The sequence below is a fragment of the Panthera tigris genome, chromosome A3 (assembly GCF_018350195.1).
Source record: "Panthera tigris isolate Pti1 chromosome A3, P.tigris_Pti1_mat1.1, whole genome shotgun sequence".
Taxonomy (NCBI): Eukaryota; Metazoa; Chordata; class Mammalia; order Carnivora; family Felidae; genus Panthera; species Panthera tigris.
The window spans coordinates 78475955-78498249 of NC_056662.1; the positions used below are offsets into that span (position 1 = coordinate 78475955).

General features: G+C 36.3%; 1 protein-coding gene and 1 long non-coding RNA gene across 3 annotated transcripts in view; one reads left to right on the forward strand and one right to left on the reverse strand.

Annotated features, from left to right (window-relative positions):
• The window catches only part of LOC122237331, a 46058-nt gene extending 30631 nt beyond the window's left edge, over window positions 1–15427 (forward strand). Inside the window, exon 5 of the long non-coding RNA XR_006215749.1 lies at window positions 15252–15427. This is a non-coding gene — a long non-coding RNA (uncharacterized LOC122237331). The remainder of the gene's footprint in view (window positions 1–15251) is intronic.
• Window positions 1–22295, reverse strand: part of PUS10 (pseudouridine synthase 10) — a 71043-nt gene that overhangs the window by 20310 nt on the left and 28438 nt on the right. For both annotated transcript variants that reach the window (XM_042981447.1, XM_007075371.3), the window contains 7 exons: window positions 12697–12731; window positions 8601–8712; window positions 6430–6491; window positions 6139–6184; window positions 3674–3738; window positions 2235–2320; window positions 1037–1162 (listed from right to left, as the gene is read on the reverse strand). In XM_042981447.1, the coding sequence (XP_042837381.1) occupies window positions 1037–1162; window positions 2235–2320; window positions 3674–3738; window positions 6139–6184; window positions 6430–6491; window positions 8601–8712; window positions 12697–12731 (532 nt within the window). The remainder of the gene's footprint in view (window positions 1–1036; window positions 1163–2234; window positions 2321–3673; window positions 3739–6138; window positions 6185–6429; window positions 6492–8600; window positions 8713–12696; window positions 12732–22295) is intronic.

Below are 22295 nucleotides of genomic sequence, written 5' to 3' on the forward strand. Positions count from 1 at the left end.
GAGATTTTGGAAAACGTTAGGTTGCTAGGTTAATATCTTCTTTATTCAGTAAACAATTCTTAAAGACCCTTAAAAAGAGAGTCCACCTACCTGATAGGCAACAAATTATAAGAGGGATGTGTTTTAAAGTGCTTGTCTTCCTTCTTGACAAGCCAGAGAGGTGGAAGGAATAGCCATATCTCATCTCAATCATCTGCTTGCCATTCCTAAAGCAGTCTTGTCTCAAGGTTTTTCAGAGAGAAGAGTAGATATCTAGTTGCTTCCTCAAAAAAAGTGTTCTAATTATGCTAGGAGACCCACTTTAAAGTAAATCAATCATTGCTTATGGCCTACAGTTTTTCCTGTTGTACAACATGACTTCCTGCAATTGAAATCTTAGCCCCTTCCCTCTAGCCTAATCCTAGGTGAAATCACAGTCTCTATGTGGTCTGCGACCTGGCAGACCTACAGAGACAGAGAAAACCTAAACCTGGCAGGATCTGACTCATCCCACAAACCTGGGCTCATTAATACCTGGAAAATTAAAATACAACACAACTATCATGAAGTCTTCATGAAATGGTAGCTGTTGACCTGCTTTCTCTAGGCTTGAACTTTATCCCAGGACATTTTAGCAGTTAAGGTGGAAGCTAGACATTTGCCAGCGATTATTCTTTTTTTTTTTTTTTTACCAGCGATTATTCTTGAACAAGAACTGGATGTGGAAGTTGTGTTTTAATTTCCTCATATTCCCCCAAAAGAGGCCAAGTCTGAGGTGTCCCAAGGTCAGAACTTAAGTGCATTCACTTAAAATAGTTTCAGTGGTTTTGAATTTGCCCAGGAAAAAATAGTCATCTTGAGAGACGAAAGAAATCCTCGGCTCAAATCCAGCCCAAGCCAGAGGTGCTCAGGACATGGTGACCCTTGTTCATGGGAAGCTGCCAGGCAAGGAGTCTAGATCTGGTGATTTACAAAATTTAGAAATCTTTCCCGCCACTGCAAAGAAACCTATTCATGAATGACAATGTATTTAAAATATGAATATTATAACACTTACTCTCTGCTTTGAATACTGCCAAAAGATGGTCTGAAATTAATTCTTCCACTGAAGATTCCAGCTTCCTTTCTCCATCAATTATCCAAGGAGTTTGCGGTAGATTCCTGGAATATTTATTATATCTCCCTGCCAAAGAAACATAAGGTAGCCTGGATGGAATGATATAATTAACATAATAAGATAAAACAACTATATACTGAGTGCCAATATCCTAGGTGCCACGATACAAAGCAAGGCTTACCCTTCAACTAACTTACAATCTAACTTGGGGAGCCAGCATACAGACATATAAATAATTAAATTAAAAGATTTAAGGTAACAATAGAAGAGATGGTTAAAGACATGATATGAATCATCAAACGAGCTCTAAAGAAAAGCTCAATAAAAAAAAATAAAATGCTCAATATATTTATTAATCCGATTGGCTGGCTGAACAAGTTATATTATGGAACACACCAAGGGTCATTACCAAAAAACCCAGCAACTACTGCTTTTATGCCTGATTAATAATACTTTAATGCAATACTCATTGGTGATAATATATTCCAAAGACTTCAAATACGGGAAATTTTGAAGTTTTTTAATTAAAAAAAAACAAAAAAAAACAAACAGAAAATGACTCACTGCTTTATGAAGAAAGCTGCACCATGGCAGGTAGCTTTCATTACCACAGGGCAGAGTATTATAGTTAAGACCACGAAACAATTTCATTTCGGCCATTACTATGAAATAGATGTAGCTTTCAAAACAAAAACTATCTGCTAGATTACCTCTTGGGAAGGTCAATGCAACAATTTTTTATTTAAAGCAGAAACTCAAATCTTCAGTCATTCTGCAGATAATAAAATTATTTTTTTCAAGTTTGCTTTTATGCTTTCTGTAGCTATGTTTCTCCCGATCAGTTTCGGGTCTCTGCATCTACCCATATTTCTATGGGTATTGGCCACCTCTGATGGAAACTATTAAAACTTAAGAAGTGTCATTTCCCTTTGGCATGGTATTTCAAATAACCAATCTGAGTGGACCTTGAGAATACCTACAGAAGCTAAAATAAGCTTGACTATCAGTCCTAGTTCTCAAAAGAGTTAATTAATCAGAACCTGGTAACAAAAATTAAAAGGAAACAGAGAGGTGACTTGAGTTTTCAGAAAGGATAGTAAGTTGACAGCATAAGTATATTCTAGACTAAATATTTTACCAGCCACAAAAACAGCACCATGAGCACACTCAATGTCAAGAACAGTGCATACAGCCTTTGGTGAGTTTGGAGGACAAGGAAACTGCCTGCAAAACAAAATAAATTTTACAGCTACTATTTTCCAGAAAAGATATTGAACCACATAACTAGGATGAATCAGCATTGTCTGAGACACACGGAACCCGAGTCTCTCACGGACTAAGCCACTCCCTAACTTTAAGTTTTGAAATCATAAAGATCTTTTACACCTCAAGTACACTTTAATACACGAGACTGACACAAAGTAAATCAGGGCTCTGCTACTACCTTTCACTCAGGAGGCTGCATGTTCCCAGATGATAATTTTTAACAGCCTTGAGATCTGAGAGAAAAACCCATATTTATGAAGTGGAAGCCTCTCCAGGGTCTTTAGCCATCTTGCTCCCTATGAACAGTTGGTGCCAGCTTAAAAAATCGTTAATCATTTGGGTAAAGCTGGTAAGTCCCACCTGTGGGGAGGGTCTCCACCAGTTTTCTCTCTTTCTCTTTCTCATTCCAACTATGACCTTGGGAATTAGATCACACACAGGGCCAGAAAAAGTGGAATGTGGCAGACTCTGCCCTTTTAACTAAAAAACTTCAATCTGAGGACAGAAAAGAGCAATGTATGGCTTTATTTTCTGTCTACCATCTGGGAACTTCCAAAGCCATGGACTGGAGTCTACCTGTAAATGACTCAATGTGGATGGACTCCAAATGCTTGGCTTGAAAATTTCATACAGTTTCCTAAGGTGTCTTAACAAAAAAAATGACTTAGAAGTTCAGGACCTATTGCTTGCAAAGAGAGGCTGACTTTACTTTCTAAACTTTAGTGTAAGTATTTCCACTTCCTGAGACTCACTTTTAGTCAATAAAATATATAAAACCTTCCTCACAACTTTATTGTTTGAAATTTATTCAAGGATATTCTGGAAAGATAACCATGATATATTATTGAACAAAATGAATACAATGAGAATTAAAATATGAGGTTTATTGTATTTCAGCATATTTTAACAAGTGAAGGGCCTTTTTCTCCCTCGTCTTCAGATGGACAATACTCAAAATGGGGGATGTAATGGGACCAACTCTGGGCTGGAGAGACAGGAACCCTGGCTCTAAGCCTATTCTATTACCCAGTTGAAATCTTAGGCAAGTCAACTCCCTCAACATGCTCTTCTAAAGATAAAGAAGTTGGATTTGACACACCAATTCAAATACCAGTCCAATAAACATTTACTGAACACTAGTACATGCCAGGTACTGAGCCAGGGATTTGGGAATATAATAATGACTAAGACACAATCATCATCCCTGAAATACATCCAGCCTTGTTTTAGAGACTGGATGTTAGATTATCTCTAACATTCCCTTTATTCTAAAATTCCATGATGCCGCCATGTTTCTATACTTCTACTCACTTGCGGAAATCCTCTTCTTTTATCTTATTCAACGCTTTCACAACTGCCATTCTAGTGAACACTGACTATATAAGGTAAAATGAAAAGAAAAGACATTTTATCACTCAGACAAGAAAACATCAGAGGTGAAACACAGAACATAGTTGGGGAAATTACATCATTTTAAAGGAGAGAAATACTTAATAGCTTCAAGAAGGTAAAACATAAGCATTTATTCCATCAGTTCTCCCCACAGCCTTTCTTTTCAGTCTAGTCTGTGTCCATAACACCATGTAGATCTAGCAGAACAGTTCAGCAGTTGGTTGCCAGGCTAAGAGTAAACAGAGCCAACAAGCCCGCCCTGGCATCTAGCAGCTCAACACCACTCGCCAGCCACAGAGAAAGTAAACAGATCCACTGTAACAGAAGGACATCTATAACAAATGTCCCACTTTGGGTTTTTTTAAATAAGAAAAGTCAAACCATATGGTAGATATGCTAGAACAAATTAGTGTATATATACATGGCTTACTATGATAAATTACAATTACTTTTTCTGTTTTGTGAAATTACACTTGACTAAAAAGAGGCACAATGTAGGTCTCTCAACAGTTTATCATCAAATCAATGATTTTCTAAACCATATTTTGGAGAACCCCAAATTATAGGGTTAAAACTGAAAATTCAGTGCCTATTTGTTAAGATATGAAAACTTAAGCCTGAAAGAATCTCAAAAGGTTATTTAATTTGCTCTCAGCAATAAGGCGGGAAAACTACATACACTATACCACTGGCCAAATGATGTGGTATCTGTGATGCTTTGACAAAAATTTCCTTGTTCTACAATTTGGTGCTGGTACCTGTATATTTCCTCAAAGATAACAAACAATGCAATGAGATCTTCAATATAAACATGGCTACAGGTCATTTGGGCAGAGCTTTCCAACTAGTATGGCAAAGCAACGAGCTACAGTTGTGCCAAGATGTTGAGCCCTCTAATTCACAAGGGCCGAAGAACCCCTAGACCAATTGCTTCCAAATTAGAGCAACTTGTTAACTTCAGGGTGCTGAACAAACATGGTAATGTTCTAGGTGTATCATGATGTGAGAAAGGTGGGAAGCAGTGCTTTAGACTTTCTCACATTTAGACTTGCTGCACAGGGAATTTGACAAATGGTGCCAACTCTGTCTCCCATCCCTCAACACCCCCTCCCCCTACCACCCCCTGGTTCCAAAAGGCTCAGCAACCAGTCAAAGCAAGAGTAAAGACTAACAGATGTATCTTTGGCAATGAATACACACACACACACACACACACACACACACACACATATGTATATACACATATATATATGTATATATACGCCACGTATATATACACTAATTTGTTCTAGCATATCTACCACATACACACATACACACACACACACACACACACACACACACATACATTTTTTAGAGCATGTGCGTGCACGCATGTGAGCAGGGTAGGGGCAGAGGTAGAGAGAGAGAGAGAATCCCAAGAAGGCTTCGCACAATCAGTGCAGAGTCCTACGTGGAGTTCAAACCCACAAACCTTGAGATCATGACGGGAGCTGAAATCAAGAGTCAGACACTTAACCGACTGAGCCACCCAGGTGCCCCAGGAGAGAGAATCTTTTAAGCAGGCTCCATGCTCAGTGCAGAGCCCGATGTGGGACTTGATCCCATGGCCCTGGGACCATGACCTGAGCCAAAATCAAGAGTCAGACACTTAATAGACTGCGCCACCCAGATGCCCCAAGTTTATATTCTTTTTAACGACCATAAGGGTAAAATGGATGTCAGTAAAAGTAATGCTTGAATCTTCACATAAAACCAGGTAAGTATCTGTGGCATGAAATCTTGCCAATATTGTTGCCTTGCCATTCTACCCTGGCATAGCAGAAACTGAAATGCATGCTAACTATTTTGCTCATTAACATGAAAACCAGCTCACATCAAATAAAGGGGAGTTTGTATAAAATGCCCTTTTGCAAATGTAGCCTGAAATAGGCATATTAATTCAGATTGTCCTAAGTAAAATAATTTATTTTGGATTATATTTCTTAAATGCCAATTTCTAGAAAATGAGTATTAGACAAAAGTTTGGAATGCTAATAATTAACATGGATTTTCCCCAATGATGTAATTTTGGGAATAAAACCTCAAAGTCGAATTTCCCCAAACGGGTAACAGTAACATCATTGAAACACTGGTTCTAAATTTAACAACACCAGGGAGACAACCTAGACAGTGACACAAATATGAGAATGTTTGTGTTATGACTTCCTAGCTAGAGGCAAAGGTGTTCAGAGTTGGAAAAAAAATAACTGTAGCAAATGGAAATATTTAAAGAATGATTAAAAGATACATTGACAACATCTCTAACACATATCATTTTGTTGTTAATTTGAATATTCAGCTCAAATAAAACTCAATAAAGAATAAAAAGGAGGAATCTTTACCTGTTTGTTTTTGGCTGGCTTGAAGCAATCTGGGCATATTGCACGTCTAAGTAAAATCCAAGTTAATAAAGAAAAGTTAATGAGTTTATTTTGGGGTGAATATAACTCAAATATATTTTATATAATATTGCTGCTAAATTCAGGATATTAGGAACAGACAAAATGAATCTCTATACCAGCTGTATTGGTTTAATCTGCTAAAACATGACAAGTTACAAAGAGGGCTGTTTCATGAAAACCCAAAAGCATTAACAATGTTACACAATTGACATTGTTTACGTAGCAACTTACAGGAAGTGGCAATCCTCAACTGTTTCTGGGTGAGCAAAGATCACACTCACTTCAAACAAGCTCTAAAAATTATAAAGACAGTTTAAAAATGAGCAAAAGGAAACCAACATCTAACCACTTATGAATGGAAATAGAAATTAACTCTCAAAGATTGGCTCAGAAAACGAATGAGAAGGAAAACTGGAATACTACTGTTCTCAAATCAGCTTGTTCACAGGGCCACTGAAAAGGATATAATTTTGTTGGGTTTTTTGTTTGTTTTTTTGTTTTTTTTTTTTTCACTTCAAAGCTCAATTACTAGTGATTCTACCAAAAAAAAAATTTAACAAATTTTGAAATAAATTTGTATGATTTTTGTGCATGTATATAAATTCGATGTGAAGATGAAAGAGAATTCAGGGAACTGGGAAGAGATAACTGAAAGAATTGTTCCTGTCAGTATTATGATTAGGATTATTAGCAAGGCAAAAGCATTTTATTCACATACTTAAAATCTCTGTACAAGGCTTTATTTTTTTATTATTTTTGTGCTAAGGCTTTATTTTTAAGTGCTCAAACTTCTTAATGGATTTGAATTTTAAAAGAGAGATCTTAGCTTTTTATCACAAAAATGATACATACAAATTATAAATAAACACAGAATGGATTTTTTAATCCCACACCACTGAGGTAGAATGTAGTAACAGTTTGGCGTGTTTCCTTTTAGCTATTTTTATAATATAAACATAAATGTATATACTTCATGGGATATTAAACATACTTTTGGAAAATTACTTCAATTAATATGCCAAGGACATCTTTTCAACTCTAGGGACTGTTGGACATTTAAGTTGTAAGCTTTTCTGTTATTAAAAAATGCTATAATGAACATCCTTGCATACAAAATAAGCACAATTTCATACTCTATATACATTCATCTCCACAGAGAACAAAAATTCAACATAGAGAAAAACAATAAATGCCACACCATGTAACAATTTATTCTTCTTTATTGAGTATTTCTATATTTATTGATTGCATTGAATCATCAGCAAGCATATTAGCTACTCTAGAATCACAATAATGAATAACTAGGTTTTTTTTTTTCTCTCTAATCTACAAAGTAAAATTAAAATCACAAGACATTCCTTTTACTCAAGAAAACTTCACTCATTCTGAATCTATTAGTACACTTGCATCTTTTTGTTTTCTATTTTCTGTTCTCACTGGTTCAACATGTAAAATTACTTATGCTTCAAAACTGAAGTTTGAGGTAAAAATATTTTGCATCAATAACTTCTCTAATTTCCAAAGTACTTTCATTACCTCATTTCCTCTCTGTATATGTGTGAAGTGGTTTTATTCTCTATTCTATCAGTATTCAGTTTAAAGGACAGAGTTTATTCATATGAACAGAGAGAAACAGAGCTAAGAATTTTTCTGAATGGTGAAAAAATTTTTTTAACTATTTAGCTTTGAAGGATGGTTTGGTGATTTTACTGGAATAAAGGTGTATCTGATATTCAGGGAATTTCCTTCAAGCAAAATGATAAAGCTATGAGGCCATACTATTAAAATCTAATTTAAGAGAAGCTGGTAATATGTCCTGTTTCCACATCTGGAAACCTGTCGAACTCTCCCCTAAATTCAATCCATTCTGGAGACTGAGGTGAGGTCTGTTCCGGAATAGGGGAGACAGCTAAGTGTTCTGGTTTCAAAGGCGGTGTCTACTTAAAATTGAAAAGGAGGGACTTGAGATACCAACAAGGTGGGATAGATTGGATCCACGCTCACTGTAGTTGACTGATTATATCTGAAAATAAGATTAGCCACAGATAACCAGAGTTGACTATTTAAGTTACATAAGTTACTCATAGTTACTTATGTATTGCTCTGTATTAATATGTGTCTCTCCAATTAAACTATAAATATATTAAAGGCATAGATTAATTTCTAATCTTTTAAAGTCAATTAGGGTACACTATACTTGTTATACACATAAATGTCTTAGATCACAAAGAAGTCTTAAAAAAAATAAAAACTTTCTCAATTTAAGACTGTTAGAAAATAAGATGTTAAAAGTTTAAAAATCCTCCATTATTTAAAGAGAAGATTATTTTGACTAATCAAAATTCTGCCATATGATGATGTAAAACCAGCGAACAAAATTAACAGTGCTGATGATCAAATACCTTTCCATCAATGGGAACACCCAGTTCCTCTGAAAACAGGGGGTGAGTTATCCATTTGTAGGCTTCTTTTAGCTGAACTATATCATTTCTTCCCAGAGACAGATTCTGCTTTCTGAATAACATAAAAATTAATTCACTGACATGAAAAATTTCACTTTTTCAACTAAAGGCAAAAATTTATGCAATTATTTAAAAATATTTATTGAGTGCCTACTATGTGCCAGGTGCTATTTTACACATTAGCTAGAAAGTAGAGAACAAGTAGACAAAAATCCCTCAGCTCGTGGACCTTATCATCTAGTAGAATCAAAAAACATTTTAGGGGCGCCTGGGTGGCGCAGTCGGTTAAGCGTCCCACTTCAGCCAGGTCACGATCTCGTGGTCCGTGAGTACGAGCCCCGCGTCAGGCTCTGGGCTGATGATTGCTCGGAGCCTGGAGCCTGTTTCCGATTCTGTGTCTCCCTCTCTCTCTGACCCTCCCCCGTTCATGCTCTGTCTCTCTCTGTCCCAAAAATAAATAAAAAACGTTGAAAAAAAAATTAAAAATAAAAAACAAAACATTTTAAATGGTATGAAATAAATAAATAAATAAATAAATAAATAAATAAATAAAATGGTATATAAGATAGTTTCTAAACTTCAAAGACAAAAGAATATTAATGACCTTTTCTGAGCTACCATTGCCAGATTCCTGGATGTATACATCAGAAGACAGAAAGGTGTAATAGAAGGGATTATTTATTGCTCAGAAACAACAAAACTGTGTATTAGGATAACCTCATCCAGACTAAAAATGTTTGTATCTACTCTCCTCCTGATAATGGGGCTTACTTTTGGGAAATCAGTGTACAAGCTGTATTTTACTGCTGAAGAAGAAACATTAAATTCTAAAATATCAATGTGCTGAAATGCTTGTCAATTTAATATCAGAAAAATGTCTGAATAAAAATCTGACATTCCCCCCAAATCTACTCATGAGCCAATAAACAGATTTGGGGAAGTCCCAATTATGATTTCTAGCTTTTAGTTTGAGTTTGAACAATTTTACGACTAAAATTGTTATAGAAAGGAACTGAAGGGGGTGCCTGGCTGACTGAGTCAGTAGAGCATGAGACTCTTCATCTCTGGGTCATGAGTTCAAACCCCACACTGGGCATGGAACCTACTTAAAAAATAAAAAGAGAGAAAGAAAGAGAGAAAGGAAGAAAGAGGGAGGGAAAGAGGAAGGGAGGGAGGAAGAAAAAAAAAAGAAAGGAACTGAAGTGAAAAGAAAAGAAAAACATGCATGCTATGATATTATTAAAACTGCTTTGTTATGCTGAGTATAATATGATATCACTAATACATTAACAAGTCCACTTCATTCAAATTATTAAAACTACAAATCAGTCTTACAGCTATATACAGGGCTTCTTTTAACAAAAGAGATGTTAGGGCCAGCTTGTGAATCATTTTTTCTAATGTACAACTTTCACTGATAGAAAATGACTACTTATATCAAATATTCATTGTAATTTAATTCTTGAAGACCAAAAGACACTACTAACTGCAGGTAGAAAACAAAAAATAATTTAGCTAATGGCTAAATGTAATTGATCTAAAAAAATATGTAAAGATGACTTTCCTCTAGAAATAAAGTTAAGAAATAGTTGATGTACCGATTCGATATCCAGTTGAAAGTATAACTGATTACACAGAATGTTTTCATATGCTTTGGAATTGTGGTTTAACAATGAAATACCCTGATAAACTCTATATCTGACAAATAATCATATTATTTCTCTACATTTAAGAACTTATTGAAACACTAAGTGTTTGAGCTTCATAAACTGTTCCCAATTCTCTGAATATTAGAAACTTTTTAAGTATTTTAAAAGACTATTTGATGTTGTGTCAACAGTTTAATGATATTGGCATAATATAGCATCACAGTTGAAAAGTAAATAACTAATGTATGAGAACACATTTTAAAGGATAAAAAGTTGAAACAAAAAAATACAAGAATAGAAAACCATTTAAACATTGTTTAGACCCAAGAGAGTACAAGGGGTTACAGCAAAAACCAATCCTAAATATGAGTTAAAACATTTCTCATGTATTTAAGAAAAGTGGCATTTTAAACCCTTCATAGTCTTTTAAATATATTTAGATATCTTAGTCCAGTTAAAAAAAAATTCCATTATTTTTCCTTCCAGATTAAAGAGCTGGTAGAAAGGGTTAGTAGACAGCTTGGAAACCTTAATATATAAGGCAAATAATTAACACTTAAAATGCCAGATTTCACTTTCTGCCACATGAATGTGGCTAATAACTTTTTTTTTAAGTTTATTTTTTTGAGAGAGTGAAAGAGGGAGAAAGTTGGGGAGGGGCAGAGACAGACAGAATCCCAAGCAGGCTCCATGCTATCAGCAGAGAGCCCGACATGGGGCTTGAACTCACAAACCGTGACATCGTGACCTGAGCCAGAATGAAGAGTCAGATGCTTAACCGACTAAGCCACCCAGGCACCCCATAACTTTTCTAACATAATGTAGGGTAAATGTTTTCATAGAAGTCCTTAGCATATGCTTGATGGTCCTTTAGAGGAATTAGTAGTCACTGAATTAAATTCAGTCCCAATTTAGTACTTAGTACCACGTTTCCCTCTCTCCTGTGTCAGATAACTACTGATAAGGATGTCAACTGCAAATCACTTTTTCTATCAATACAACATGACAGCCATTCCAGAGGAAAGATGAACCAAAATATCCAAGCACAATTAATTTTTCTTAATTCCTTGAATCAATTCTTTAATGGCAATTCCTCTACAATATTTTGAATGTAGAATGAACTATGGACACTGAGGGAAAAGATTAGTAGTTTATATTTTTTCTGTTCCAGTATCTCTATATTGAACAGGATCTTTTGAAGAGCTAAGCTTAGTTTAAAATTCTTCAGTAAAGGATAACAACAGCAGCTCACAAGCAATGTGGATGGAAACTGGAAACATTTAGAAAATAGCATTCTCTGTGCTAAAAAATTTCTCAAACACAGGATCAAATTTTATCATTCCAGAAACACAAGCATTTGAGACTAATCTAACACAACCTAAGTAAACCCCAAAACCTTTGACAGATATATTACTATTACCCTCCCAGAAAAGCAGATATGAAAGAGGAAATAAATCAACAAACAAGCCAAATCAATTACTTTTTTTATAAATCACTTAACCAAGTATAAGATTCTAATACAGAAATCTATACTTCTCTCTGTGCTTTTCTCTCCAGAGTACACAGGAACCTCTAGTAGTCACATAGCCCTTTTTATATTGGTATAAAATTTTTAGTTTCAAAATCCAAGAGGGTCTGGAAAGTTAAAGATTTTTTCTTAACTCGGTAAGCAAACACTGACTTGAACGTGTGAAGCTTTTTAGAGACTTTGTGTATCAAACTTAGTGTGAATATTCATGTTTCACTGCAGAAATATAAATGTGTTTGATTACAGAGTACCACCTCAGACCATGAGGGGAGGGGTATGTTATATATGGTATCTAACACCATATTGCATTTCTAAAACCTAAAAAATTCTAAGTTCCAAAACATATTTGGTCCCCAAGGGTTTCAGATAAAGGACTGTGGACCTATGTTTTATATGTTTTATCTGTGTATAAACTCAACTGTTTTTCCGCTTTAGTTAGGATTTTACTTTGTGTCTTTTAGAGCATAGTTTTATAATTTAGTTTCTAAGACCAGTATAAAATTTATTCTTTTATAACAGCTTGCCAAACTACATTATATAAGTGCCTTATATAAATGTAAAATATGTATTTACATTCTTGTTAAATCTACAAAAAAATGAATCCACTTTAATAGACACTAGTAAGATGCCATGCAAATAAATTAATTAAATAAGGTTGACACCTAAGTCATACCATAAATTTGTTTTCTTTCTGTTAATTTCTCTAGGAGCTAGTGAACTCACTCTAAAAAAGGAGGCAGTAGTAGTAAAAGTACTTTAAATATCAGGTAGCTTAAAATAAATAAACATTAAAAAAAAAAAAAGAATCAGGTAGCTTATATTTAAATGGTAGAAAAAATTCCCTACCTAAATTACTTACCCCATTTCCTGTTTTACCAGCAACCATGCAGCATGCTGTAGGCAATTTAGTCACACCCAGAAGAAGAGAAAAGGGGAAAAATGTTCATTGAAATGAAGTTCCAATATCATTACTAAAGTGCTTAACTAATTTGCTAATCAAACTCTTTTTAGGGGAGTAGTAAGTGTTCAGAAATGTGGCAATGACCTCAATCTCATTTAAAGTCAGAAATGAGGTAAGATGCCACTTTGCAACGCTGGGTTACTGTGGCCTAAGAACTCAACAGGGGTATCTCCCTCCTCCCTACAGATTTCTATCTCATTAATGAGATACAAGTTTGTAACATAAGGAGTTTACTTTTTTTCTTAAAATATCTTACTTCTTCACAGAGGAAGGCCCAAAGTAATGGAGAACAAACTATGTCCCCCAAACAGAATTAAAGGCCTCAGTTTTTTTTTTTTTTAAAGAGAGCTACACATTTTTAATTCTATCTAATTAATGATACCCATATGTAAGTGTACCAACATCTGTAAGTCACTTTGGAATAAAACTAAAACTAAGATGGGTGGATGGATAAATTGATGACTAGATATACAATAAAGGAAATATAGAAAGAGTAATAATGATAGAATCCAGGTAGGTATATGGGTGTTCGCTTTACAATTCTTTCAACTTTACTGAACATTTAAAAATTCTCATAATAGGGGTTCCTGGCTGGCTCAGTTGGTGGAGTGTGCAACTTTTGATCTTGGGGTTGTAAGTTCGAGCCCTGTGTTGGGTGTAGAAATTACTTAAAAATAAAACCTTAAAAAATGCTCATAATAAAATGTTAGAGAAAATGTTCTGGGAAGAGTTAATAAAAACTGAAAAAGTTGCTAAAATGGAGACAATAACATTCACAATCATGGTTGTTATAAGGATTAAATTCATGCAAAATGCTTGACACAGTAAGTGTGTGGCACTAAGATTTCTCAGTCTGCCATTGACATCCCACAGCTGTCACCTTATAGAAAGCAAATGACATGTCCTACCTCAGCATATAGCATTTTGTGAACATGACAGAAGCACGCGTGTGTAAGTCAATAAAATACCATATGTAGTCTCTGCATCCACATGTCACAGGAGTGGCCATTCATTATTGCTATTAGAATATTAGACCCGCCCACCCCTACACACACATTGTGATTCATACGTAGAATCCTGTCCTTTTAAACTTCAAAAGACCAGAGGGACACTAGATCCTTTTAAAGATTTATACTCTTTCAGAAATCTTAGGTGAATTACTTTGTTCAGACATGAGCCACCTAGAACTAGAGCTGTTCCCAATGCCTAAACACCTCATCAGTACCTTCTGATTCAGTAGTTTACTTTGCTAGCTCAATCTAACACCTTTGATAGCACTACAAGTCCCCATCCTCCTTTCCTTCATTTACTCAAGCCCTCTTTCAAAGAATGTGGGCATATGGTATAACACACAAATTACTAGGAGTCCGGAGACCTGGCTTTAGGCATTACTAAATTGCTGGCACTCAGTTTCCTAATGTGCCAAATGAAACAATTAGACTAAAATGAATGAACTGAAACTTTTCAGTGGCAAAACTTTTCAGTGATGGCAAAAGTCATCATTAATGGGCATCAGTTAGTATATTGTTTTGTAACAGAGGCTATTAAGACTTAAAGGACTTTATGATCATAGAAAAAAGTGAATAATGGTCTCCCAAAGCTGAAACTTGCAGTCAATATTGCCCCACCTTCCTTTAGCCTTCATATTTTAAGAGGTCAATAAATACTTGTTTTTTCATCCATAAAGGGGTATTAATACTCCCCCCTTCAAGGGACACTGTGGGAATTTAATGAAGTTGTGTATGTAAAGAACCAAGTAAGATTCTTGGCATGTACTTAACAAATAGTAACTATTATTGTATTATTGTCATTTTTGAATTAAAACCTTAACTGCAATTCACAAATAATAAAATTATTATCCCTTAAAAGATTTCCATGACTTGATTCCCAAACTGCTCTGCCATAGGTAGTTCTGGAACTTCTCTCATCAATAAAATCCTCATGGGTATCTAAGCTATAGAGAACTATCTGTCCCTTCTTTAAGGGGACTCAGACTCTTCTGTCCTTTTTTAAAAAAAATTTTTGAGAGAGAGAGAGCATGAGTAGGGGAGAGAAGAAGAGAGAGACAGAGAGAGAGAGACAGAATCCTAAGAAGGCTCCAACACTCATCATGGAGCCTGATGCAGGGCTCAATCCCATGACCCTGGGATCATGACCTGAGCCAAAATCAAGAATTGGATGTTCAACCAACTGAGCCATCCAGGCACCCCTCTTTTGTCCTTTTTTAGTGAACTTTTCATCTCTGCTTTTAAAGCAAATCCTGTTTTCTACAGTCACTTTCAGGTGATGCCCATCAAATCTGCAACATGTCCTGCCATCCTCTGATTATAAGTAGGGCAGAACTGGAGGTTGCCAAGGGAGACCAGATTACCATGTGTAACATATAAAATTAAATCAACTGTCTTCAATACCTGAGATTTGCTAAAGGGTTTTTCCTTCCTAATCCTCTGCAGGCTTCCTGCTCAAGCATGCCAGCAGGTTGGACAGAACTAATCACACAGCAGGGGCTGGAAGACTGAATCCCAAAGAAGTCAGTGTTGCTCAATTATTCAATTTTTACTACGTGCTAATAATGTCCTGGACCTGCTTCTGCTGAGGAAGAAAAGTACATTTCTCTCTTTCAGGTCACCAAGATAATTTTAATAAATGTTCTATTCCTTAGTCAGTGGGAAAAAATCATTCTCTAGAGTAAGCAATTTAATTCTTCCTCCCCAACAGAACCAAATGGCATTAAAGTTATCAAGTTTAATCAAATTTGGTACCAAAGGCAGTATGTTATCTCCTGAAAATTCAGGAACCACACAACTTAATCCCAGACTCTGCTTTAACTGTATTACAGAATTCTAGGCAAGTGCTAAATGAAGCAGAAGAACATGCTTGCTAAAGTGCTTGTGTATTCTGGTAACCACCACCACCCCCCCCCCCACACACACACACCATGGAAAGTCTATGCCTGGGAATGGCTTTTGAGCTTAGGGTTCTGAGCTGGGGGTTCATCTAGCACCAAACAGTGAGAGTGGGTAACAGTAGAGCCAAATTGACACCGATTTAAGTAGAGGTGGCAGCTGGGAAGGACAGAGAGAAAGAGAGGTGTTAAAAATGGCATGTTGGGGAGCTACAATTCAGTAAAACTGGTGCTCAGGTTATATATAATGTGCACATAAACGTGAGTAGGGATTCAACAACTAGAGATGAAACTCGAAAGATGAGCAGGTTTTAAGTGCCATGCTAGGGCATGACTCCAAAGCATGAAACCATAACAGAAGAAGTGCCACATTTACGTATATACAAAGTCCCAGGGCAGCGCAAAGAATGAACAATATTTGATCTTCTTTAATTAAGTCACAACAGCCATCATCTGCACACTATTATTTTTCTTACATGGTAGCTTAAGAAAATAAGATAGTTCTTATACCAGAAGGCCTCATTATCCTACATGGGAAAATATAGTGTGGGAATGGAGAGGAGTAAGCAGCTTTAAGAGGTAATGGAGAGAGACCGGCAGGACTTGGCGACCAGCAGTGATACTAGGGTTTCTAAATTACCACTAATGCCCTTTTTAAAACTCTAAAAATCTTTTGAATTCTACACATCTCCTGGACTCATTTATAACTCATAATAACAAAGAAAATGTACCAACAGGAAAATGACAAGAGTTGTGTGGAAAGCTAGAGGTATTACCTCCTATTCTCTCTTCTCCTAACACACACACACACACACACACACACACACACACACACTTATGTATTCTACCTGCACACAAACAGGCAGCTGGGAATTAGGTTCAACAACGAGGTCAGTAACAACAGTAAGTCTTCTTTCCTCTTCCCAGCATGCCTGCCTAACCTTTCCTTCTCCTCCTCCCCATTCCCCAGCTTGCTACAGCTGTGAGCATCTGCCTCACCGGGGCCTGCTCCTCACTTCGCGACAGGTTTGGTGTCTGGCATAGTGGCAGAAAGAGGAAGGTAAGAGAGGAGGCAGGAGAATACATTCTTATAACCATTGCTGGGCTCCCCCACCTGGCTGAGGTAAAGACCCTTCCTCCCCCATGTCTCCTCACCTCTACCACCTCCCTGCGTCAATCTTATTCTTCTTCTCCAGAGTCTCTGATATCACATCCATGATGTAATGACTAACAGAATGAGTCTGGGTGTCTCTTTTGATGAATAAAAGTTATGTCAGCTCTGTTTGAAAAGCCACTCATATCCTCTACATTATCTTTCCCTATAGGGTTGAGGGAGAAAAAAATGAAGTGGGGGATTAAACTTTCTCACTCCAGCCCTCCCTAACACTGCTGGCAATACAACCTTTGGACAGCATTAAGAAGACTGAACTTTTTATTTTTGACAAGACAAGAGGGAAAAGGCAAAGACAAGTCAGCAAAGACAGAATGCCCCAGAATCTGCAAGGCAAAATTAGGGTGTACAGCTCTAGTGACCCAGTTCCCAGGAGAATCCTATTTCTAAGTTCTGAGTTTTAAGAAGGAGAATTCTTATTGTATTTTCCAATATTCTAGGTGCTGATGTTTGCCTAGCTCTGAAGGACTTAATTGGAAATAACCACCAGAGGAAATTCTATGGGGGTGGGAAGGTGGGGTAGGATGGAGGAAGGGAGATGACAATGAATGAAAGGCTCTGGGATAGACATAAAGACAAATATCACTCATGTGGAGTCTAAAAAACCCCCCACAAAACCCTATGAATAAACATATAAAAAGCAGAATCAGACCTATAAGTACAGAAGACAAACTGGTAGTTGCCAGAGGGGAGGAGAATGAGGGATTGGTAAAATGGATAAAGAGGAGTGGGAGATACAGCTTTCCAATTATGGAATGAACAAGTCACGGGAATAAAAAGCACAGTATAAGGAACATAGTCAATGATATTTAACAGTGATGTATGGCAACAGATAGCAGCTACCACTTGTAGTAAACATAGCATAATGTATAAACTTTCTAATCACTATGTTGCACACATAAAACTAATGTGGCATTATGTGTCAACTATATTCAAATTTAAATTTTTAATTAAAAAAAAAAAGACAGATATGGCTCAGTCCTGTCCTTTAATGTCATATGCTAATGAGAGGATAACTTGGCAACTAAATTACAGGTAACTCTGAAGTTAATATCAGTGAAGCGAAGCTATCTCAACAAGTATCTGTTAGCAACTGGGTGTGGCTGAGGGGATGCAAATATATTTCCCCCTAGAATGTGATTTTAGAAAAGTAGCATCCTCACTGAAATATCAGTTAACATAAAGTGAACTTGCAGATTCAAGAGACTTCAATGTATCAAATATAGCTCAATTTCAAGACATAAATACAATTTTACCTCAAAATTACTACCAAGAAAAACAGGTTTTTAAAAAAATTTAATGTTTATTTATTTTTGAGAAAGAGAGACAAAGCACGAGTAGCAGAGGGACAGAGAGAGAGGGGGACACAGAATCCACAGTTCAGGCTCCAGGCCTACACTATCTCTCTAAATAAATACACTTGAAAAATAATTTTTAAAAATGTAGGTATTACTTTATAAATATGCTAAAGTAATTTGTTACTATCAAATAAAGATTTATGGCTTCAAGATGGTAGAATAAAGCCCTTTCTGTCTGCTTCTTCTTTGGAAAACCATCTCAACATAAGATGGAGAATGAGAAACAGAAAAACAAACTCCGTCTACAATGAAACAAAAAAATAACTCATCACCCCAAGCCTCCATACATGAAGACAAAAAGGGAATGCAGGAATGGAAAGTAGCAGAGCATAGGAAGTGGATTCTTAAGTGTTGGCAAAAGGAGATACTCGCCCCTCCAAACCCAGCAAAACTGAGGACTGGACGTGTAAGACAACAGAGTGTGAAATGGGCTAACAGGGGAAACAGCTAACAGGTGGTATGAGGAATGAACAGAACCCAAGGTCCTCTCCCTGACACCATGCAAGGGCAGATTTATACTCTGGGTACCAAACTAGAGGTATTTACACTCAGAAGCCCCTGGCAAGAGGACGGCTGGAGTAAGGCCCTGCAAGGAAAACAGAAGTGTTCAGTGAGAGTTTACAGTCTGCATAGAGACCTGCAGTTCCCTCTCTCATCCTGCTCTGGGTACTGAGGCAGCCAAACTTATACTTCTCTGGACAGAAGATTAGAGGATTCATTGTTGAATGAACTAGATGGTTTCTGAGGGAAAAGTTTCAGAAAGTGATATATGGTCTCTCCACATAAAAAAGTCAGTTTACTACCTGTTTTCCTCCAATAAAACCCAGTCCACAAGCACCACTGTCCTGCTCTATACAGACCTAACTTTCAATCGCTTTTAAAATGTCCTATGCTTAACAATGAATGAACAAAGATCACTTACTCATTTAGAGAAAATCTCCAACATGAAAGGAAGAAAATAAAACAACAAACACATAAATAGAAAAAAGTAGAAAGAATAATACATGAATTCCCATGTACCCTTTGAGCCAGCTTCAAGTTATCAACATTTTGCCAATCTAGTTTTATCCATCTCCATTACCTTTTTTTTGTAAAGAAATGACCTCAAGTTTTAATTTTTTTTATTAAAAAATTTTTTTAATGCTTATTTATTTTTAAGAGAGAGAGACACAGAGCACGAGTGGAGGAGGGGCAGAGAGAGAGAGAGAGAGAGAGAGGGAGACACAGAATCCGAAGCAGGCTCCAGGCTCTGAGCTGTCAGCACAGAGCCTGACATGGGGCTCAAACCCATGAACCATGAGATCATGACCTGAGAAGATGTTGGATGCTAACCGACTGAGCCACCCAGGTGCCCCCATCAAGTTTTTTGTTTTTTTAAAGAAAATCCAAGACAAATCATTTCACCTGTGAATACTGTCCAATGGAAGCATTTTTAAAAGTGACATTCTTTACTACCAATTAAACTTATAATTGAAAGATTTTAGACATTGATTCCAAAACATGTGAGGGAGTACATAGTTTCTCAAACTTCTTTTGGGGCAGCAGAAGGGTATATAAGCAAAAAAAGTCTGAAAATCACTTACTGCACCTTAGTTTAAGCAAACAACAGAAATGAAAAAGGGACCAGAACCACATATTTGGAGAAGGTTTGGGGTTTTCCCCTTTTCTTTTATTCTTTTTAAATAACATGTTAGAAAGTACAGAATACACTGTCATTTATTTTGGAACATGATTTTCTCTGTCTCTTTCTCCACTGTATATTATCTCAACTTCAAAGGCTTTCTGTTTCTTCAGCAAAGAAAAAAAGTAGGAGGGCCCCAGGCGGGGGAGGGCAGTAGGGGAGAACGTAGGACCTCCTTCCTCCTACTCTCCATTTCTTCCTTTTAATCTGACCTTTGGACAGAAATAAACTGCACTGCAGCTGCTGGGGACTTGGGCAAGATGTGCTGAATATGGTCCAGAGTAGCCACACCCAATGACAAGTAATGTTGTGTGCCCATGTGTGTTAGGCATATATTAGTAAACAAAATAGACATAAACCCTTGCCTTTGTAAAACCGATGGCCAAGAATCATAAAACAAACAAAACAAAGAAATCACACTATTTTATGTGATAAATACAACGTGAAGTGATAAAGACAGTGGAGAAAAGTGAGAGAGGAACGAGGAATGGAAGAAGTGACCTGCAATTTCCAATACGGTAGTCAAGGAAAGCCTCACTGTGAAGGCAACATTTGAGAAAAGATGTGAAGGCAGTGAGGGAATAAGCCATGAATATATCTGAGGAAGAAACCTTTCATGCAGAAGTAACAGCAAGCAAAGGCCCTGAGGCAGAAGTTGTGCCTGGTGTGTCCAGTGAATAAGCAGTAAGGCAGCCAATGTGGCTGAACAGTCAAAGAAGACAGAAACAGGTGATGAAGTCAAAGAACTGAGGTGCAGTGCTAAGACAGGGCTGCTATAGGCCCTTTTAAGCAATTAAAGGAGTTTGATTTTACTCTGAGGGAGATGGGGACAATAGGAGAGTGAGCAAGGAAGGACTCGAAATGATTTACTTTTTAAAGTGATAGGGGACAAGCATGGAAACAGAGGCAGTTGTTAAGAGGCTATTGTTAAAATCCAGGTAATTGCTCAACCTGTCTGTGCACCCTCCACCTCACGATCAAGGAAATGATTTTGAAAAATACGTAAGGAGAACTGGGGTCTTTTCTAGTCTGGGATCTAACTAACTTTTGCTCAACAGTCTTCAGTCCATTTCCTAAAAGAATAAGCTGAGGCTTTACCAGGCTATAACTCTGCTTTTGGTTCTGGTCTTGGCTTGTAGTTCTATGTATAGTGTGATGAACACAACTTTCACTGAAATAACATTAAAAAGATGCAACAAATATTTAAAAAGTAAACAATAGGCTAGTCTTATTTACAAATACATATATGCATGTATATATGTAAAAAACTTAATAAAATATTAATAAATCAAATTTTATTAAAATAAAACAAAAAATTTTTATTTCAGGAAAACAAAAGTTCAACACAAGAAAATCTATTCAATAACTTGACTACAATAATAGTTAAAAAAAGAAAAATGTAATGATTGCAAATATCCATTTCTGATTTGAAAAACTTACTAAACTTGGGGGCGCCTGCGTGGCTTATTTGGTTAAGCGTCTGACTTTGGCTCAGGTCATGATCTCACAGTTTGTAAGTTTGAGCCCTGCATCAGGCTCTGTGCTGTCAGCACAGATCCTCCTCTCCCTCTCTCTCTCTCTGCCTCTCCCACTATGTCTCTCAAATAAATAAACATTAAAAAAAAATTTACTAAACTTGGAATAGAAGTAAACTTCCTTAAAGAGTATCTATTAGAAAAGAGTTAACAATATACTTAATATCACAAAATTCTAGAAACATCCCTATTCTTGAGGGTCAAGACAATATATAATTTTCAACAAAAATTACTAGACATGCAAAGAAATAAGAAAGTGACTCGTTTTTAAGAAAACAGCAGTCAGCAGAAACTGACTCTGAGTGGGCCCAGAAATTCAATTTAGCAGAAAGAGCTTGCAGAATTGAAAGAAGTCATAGAAAACAACCTGTTGCATAAAAAGGAACAGTATAATTAATCACAGGCTTCTCATCACCAAAAACAAGTAACAAAAGATACTGGAACAACATATTCAAAGTGCTGAAAGGAAAAAATTTTGTCAACCAAATATTTTATATCCAATGAAACTATACTATAAAACTGAAGGAAAAATAAAGACTTTTCAGATAAACAAAAACTCAGAGGATTCATCACCAGTAAATCTATATTAAAAACAAAAATAAAAACCTTAAGCTCTTCAGGAAGAAGGGAAATGACACCAGATGGCAACTTGGATCTACAAGTAAGAATGAAGAGCACTAGGAATGGTAAGTTTGTAGGTAAACATAATAGGTATGTATACTGTTTTCTTCTCTTTTAATAAAGATATATGACCATTTAAGGCAAATGTTGTAACACTGCATTGCTGGGTTAAAAGGTATATAAATGTAACAGATATATACAACAATTACACCAAGGACAATAAATT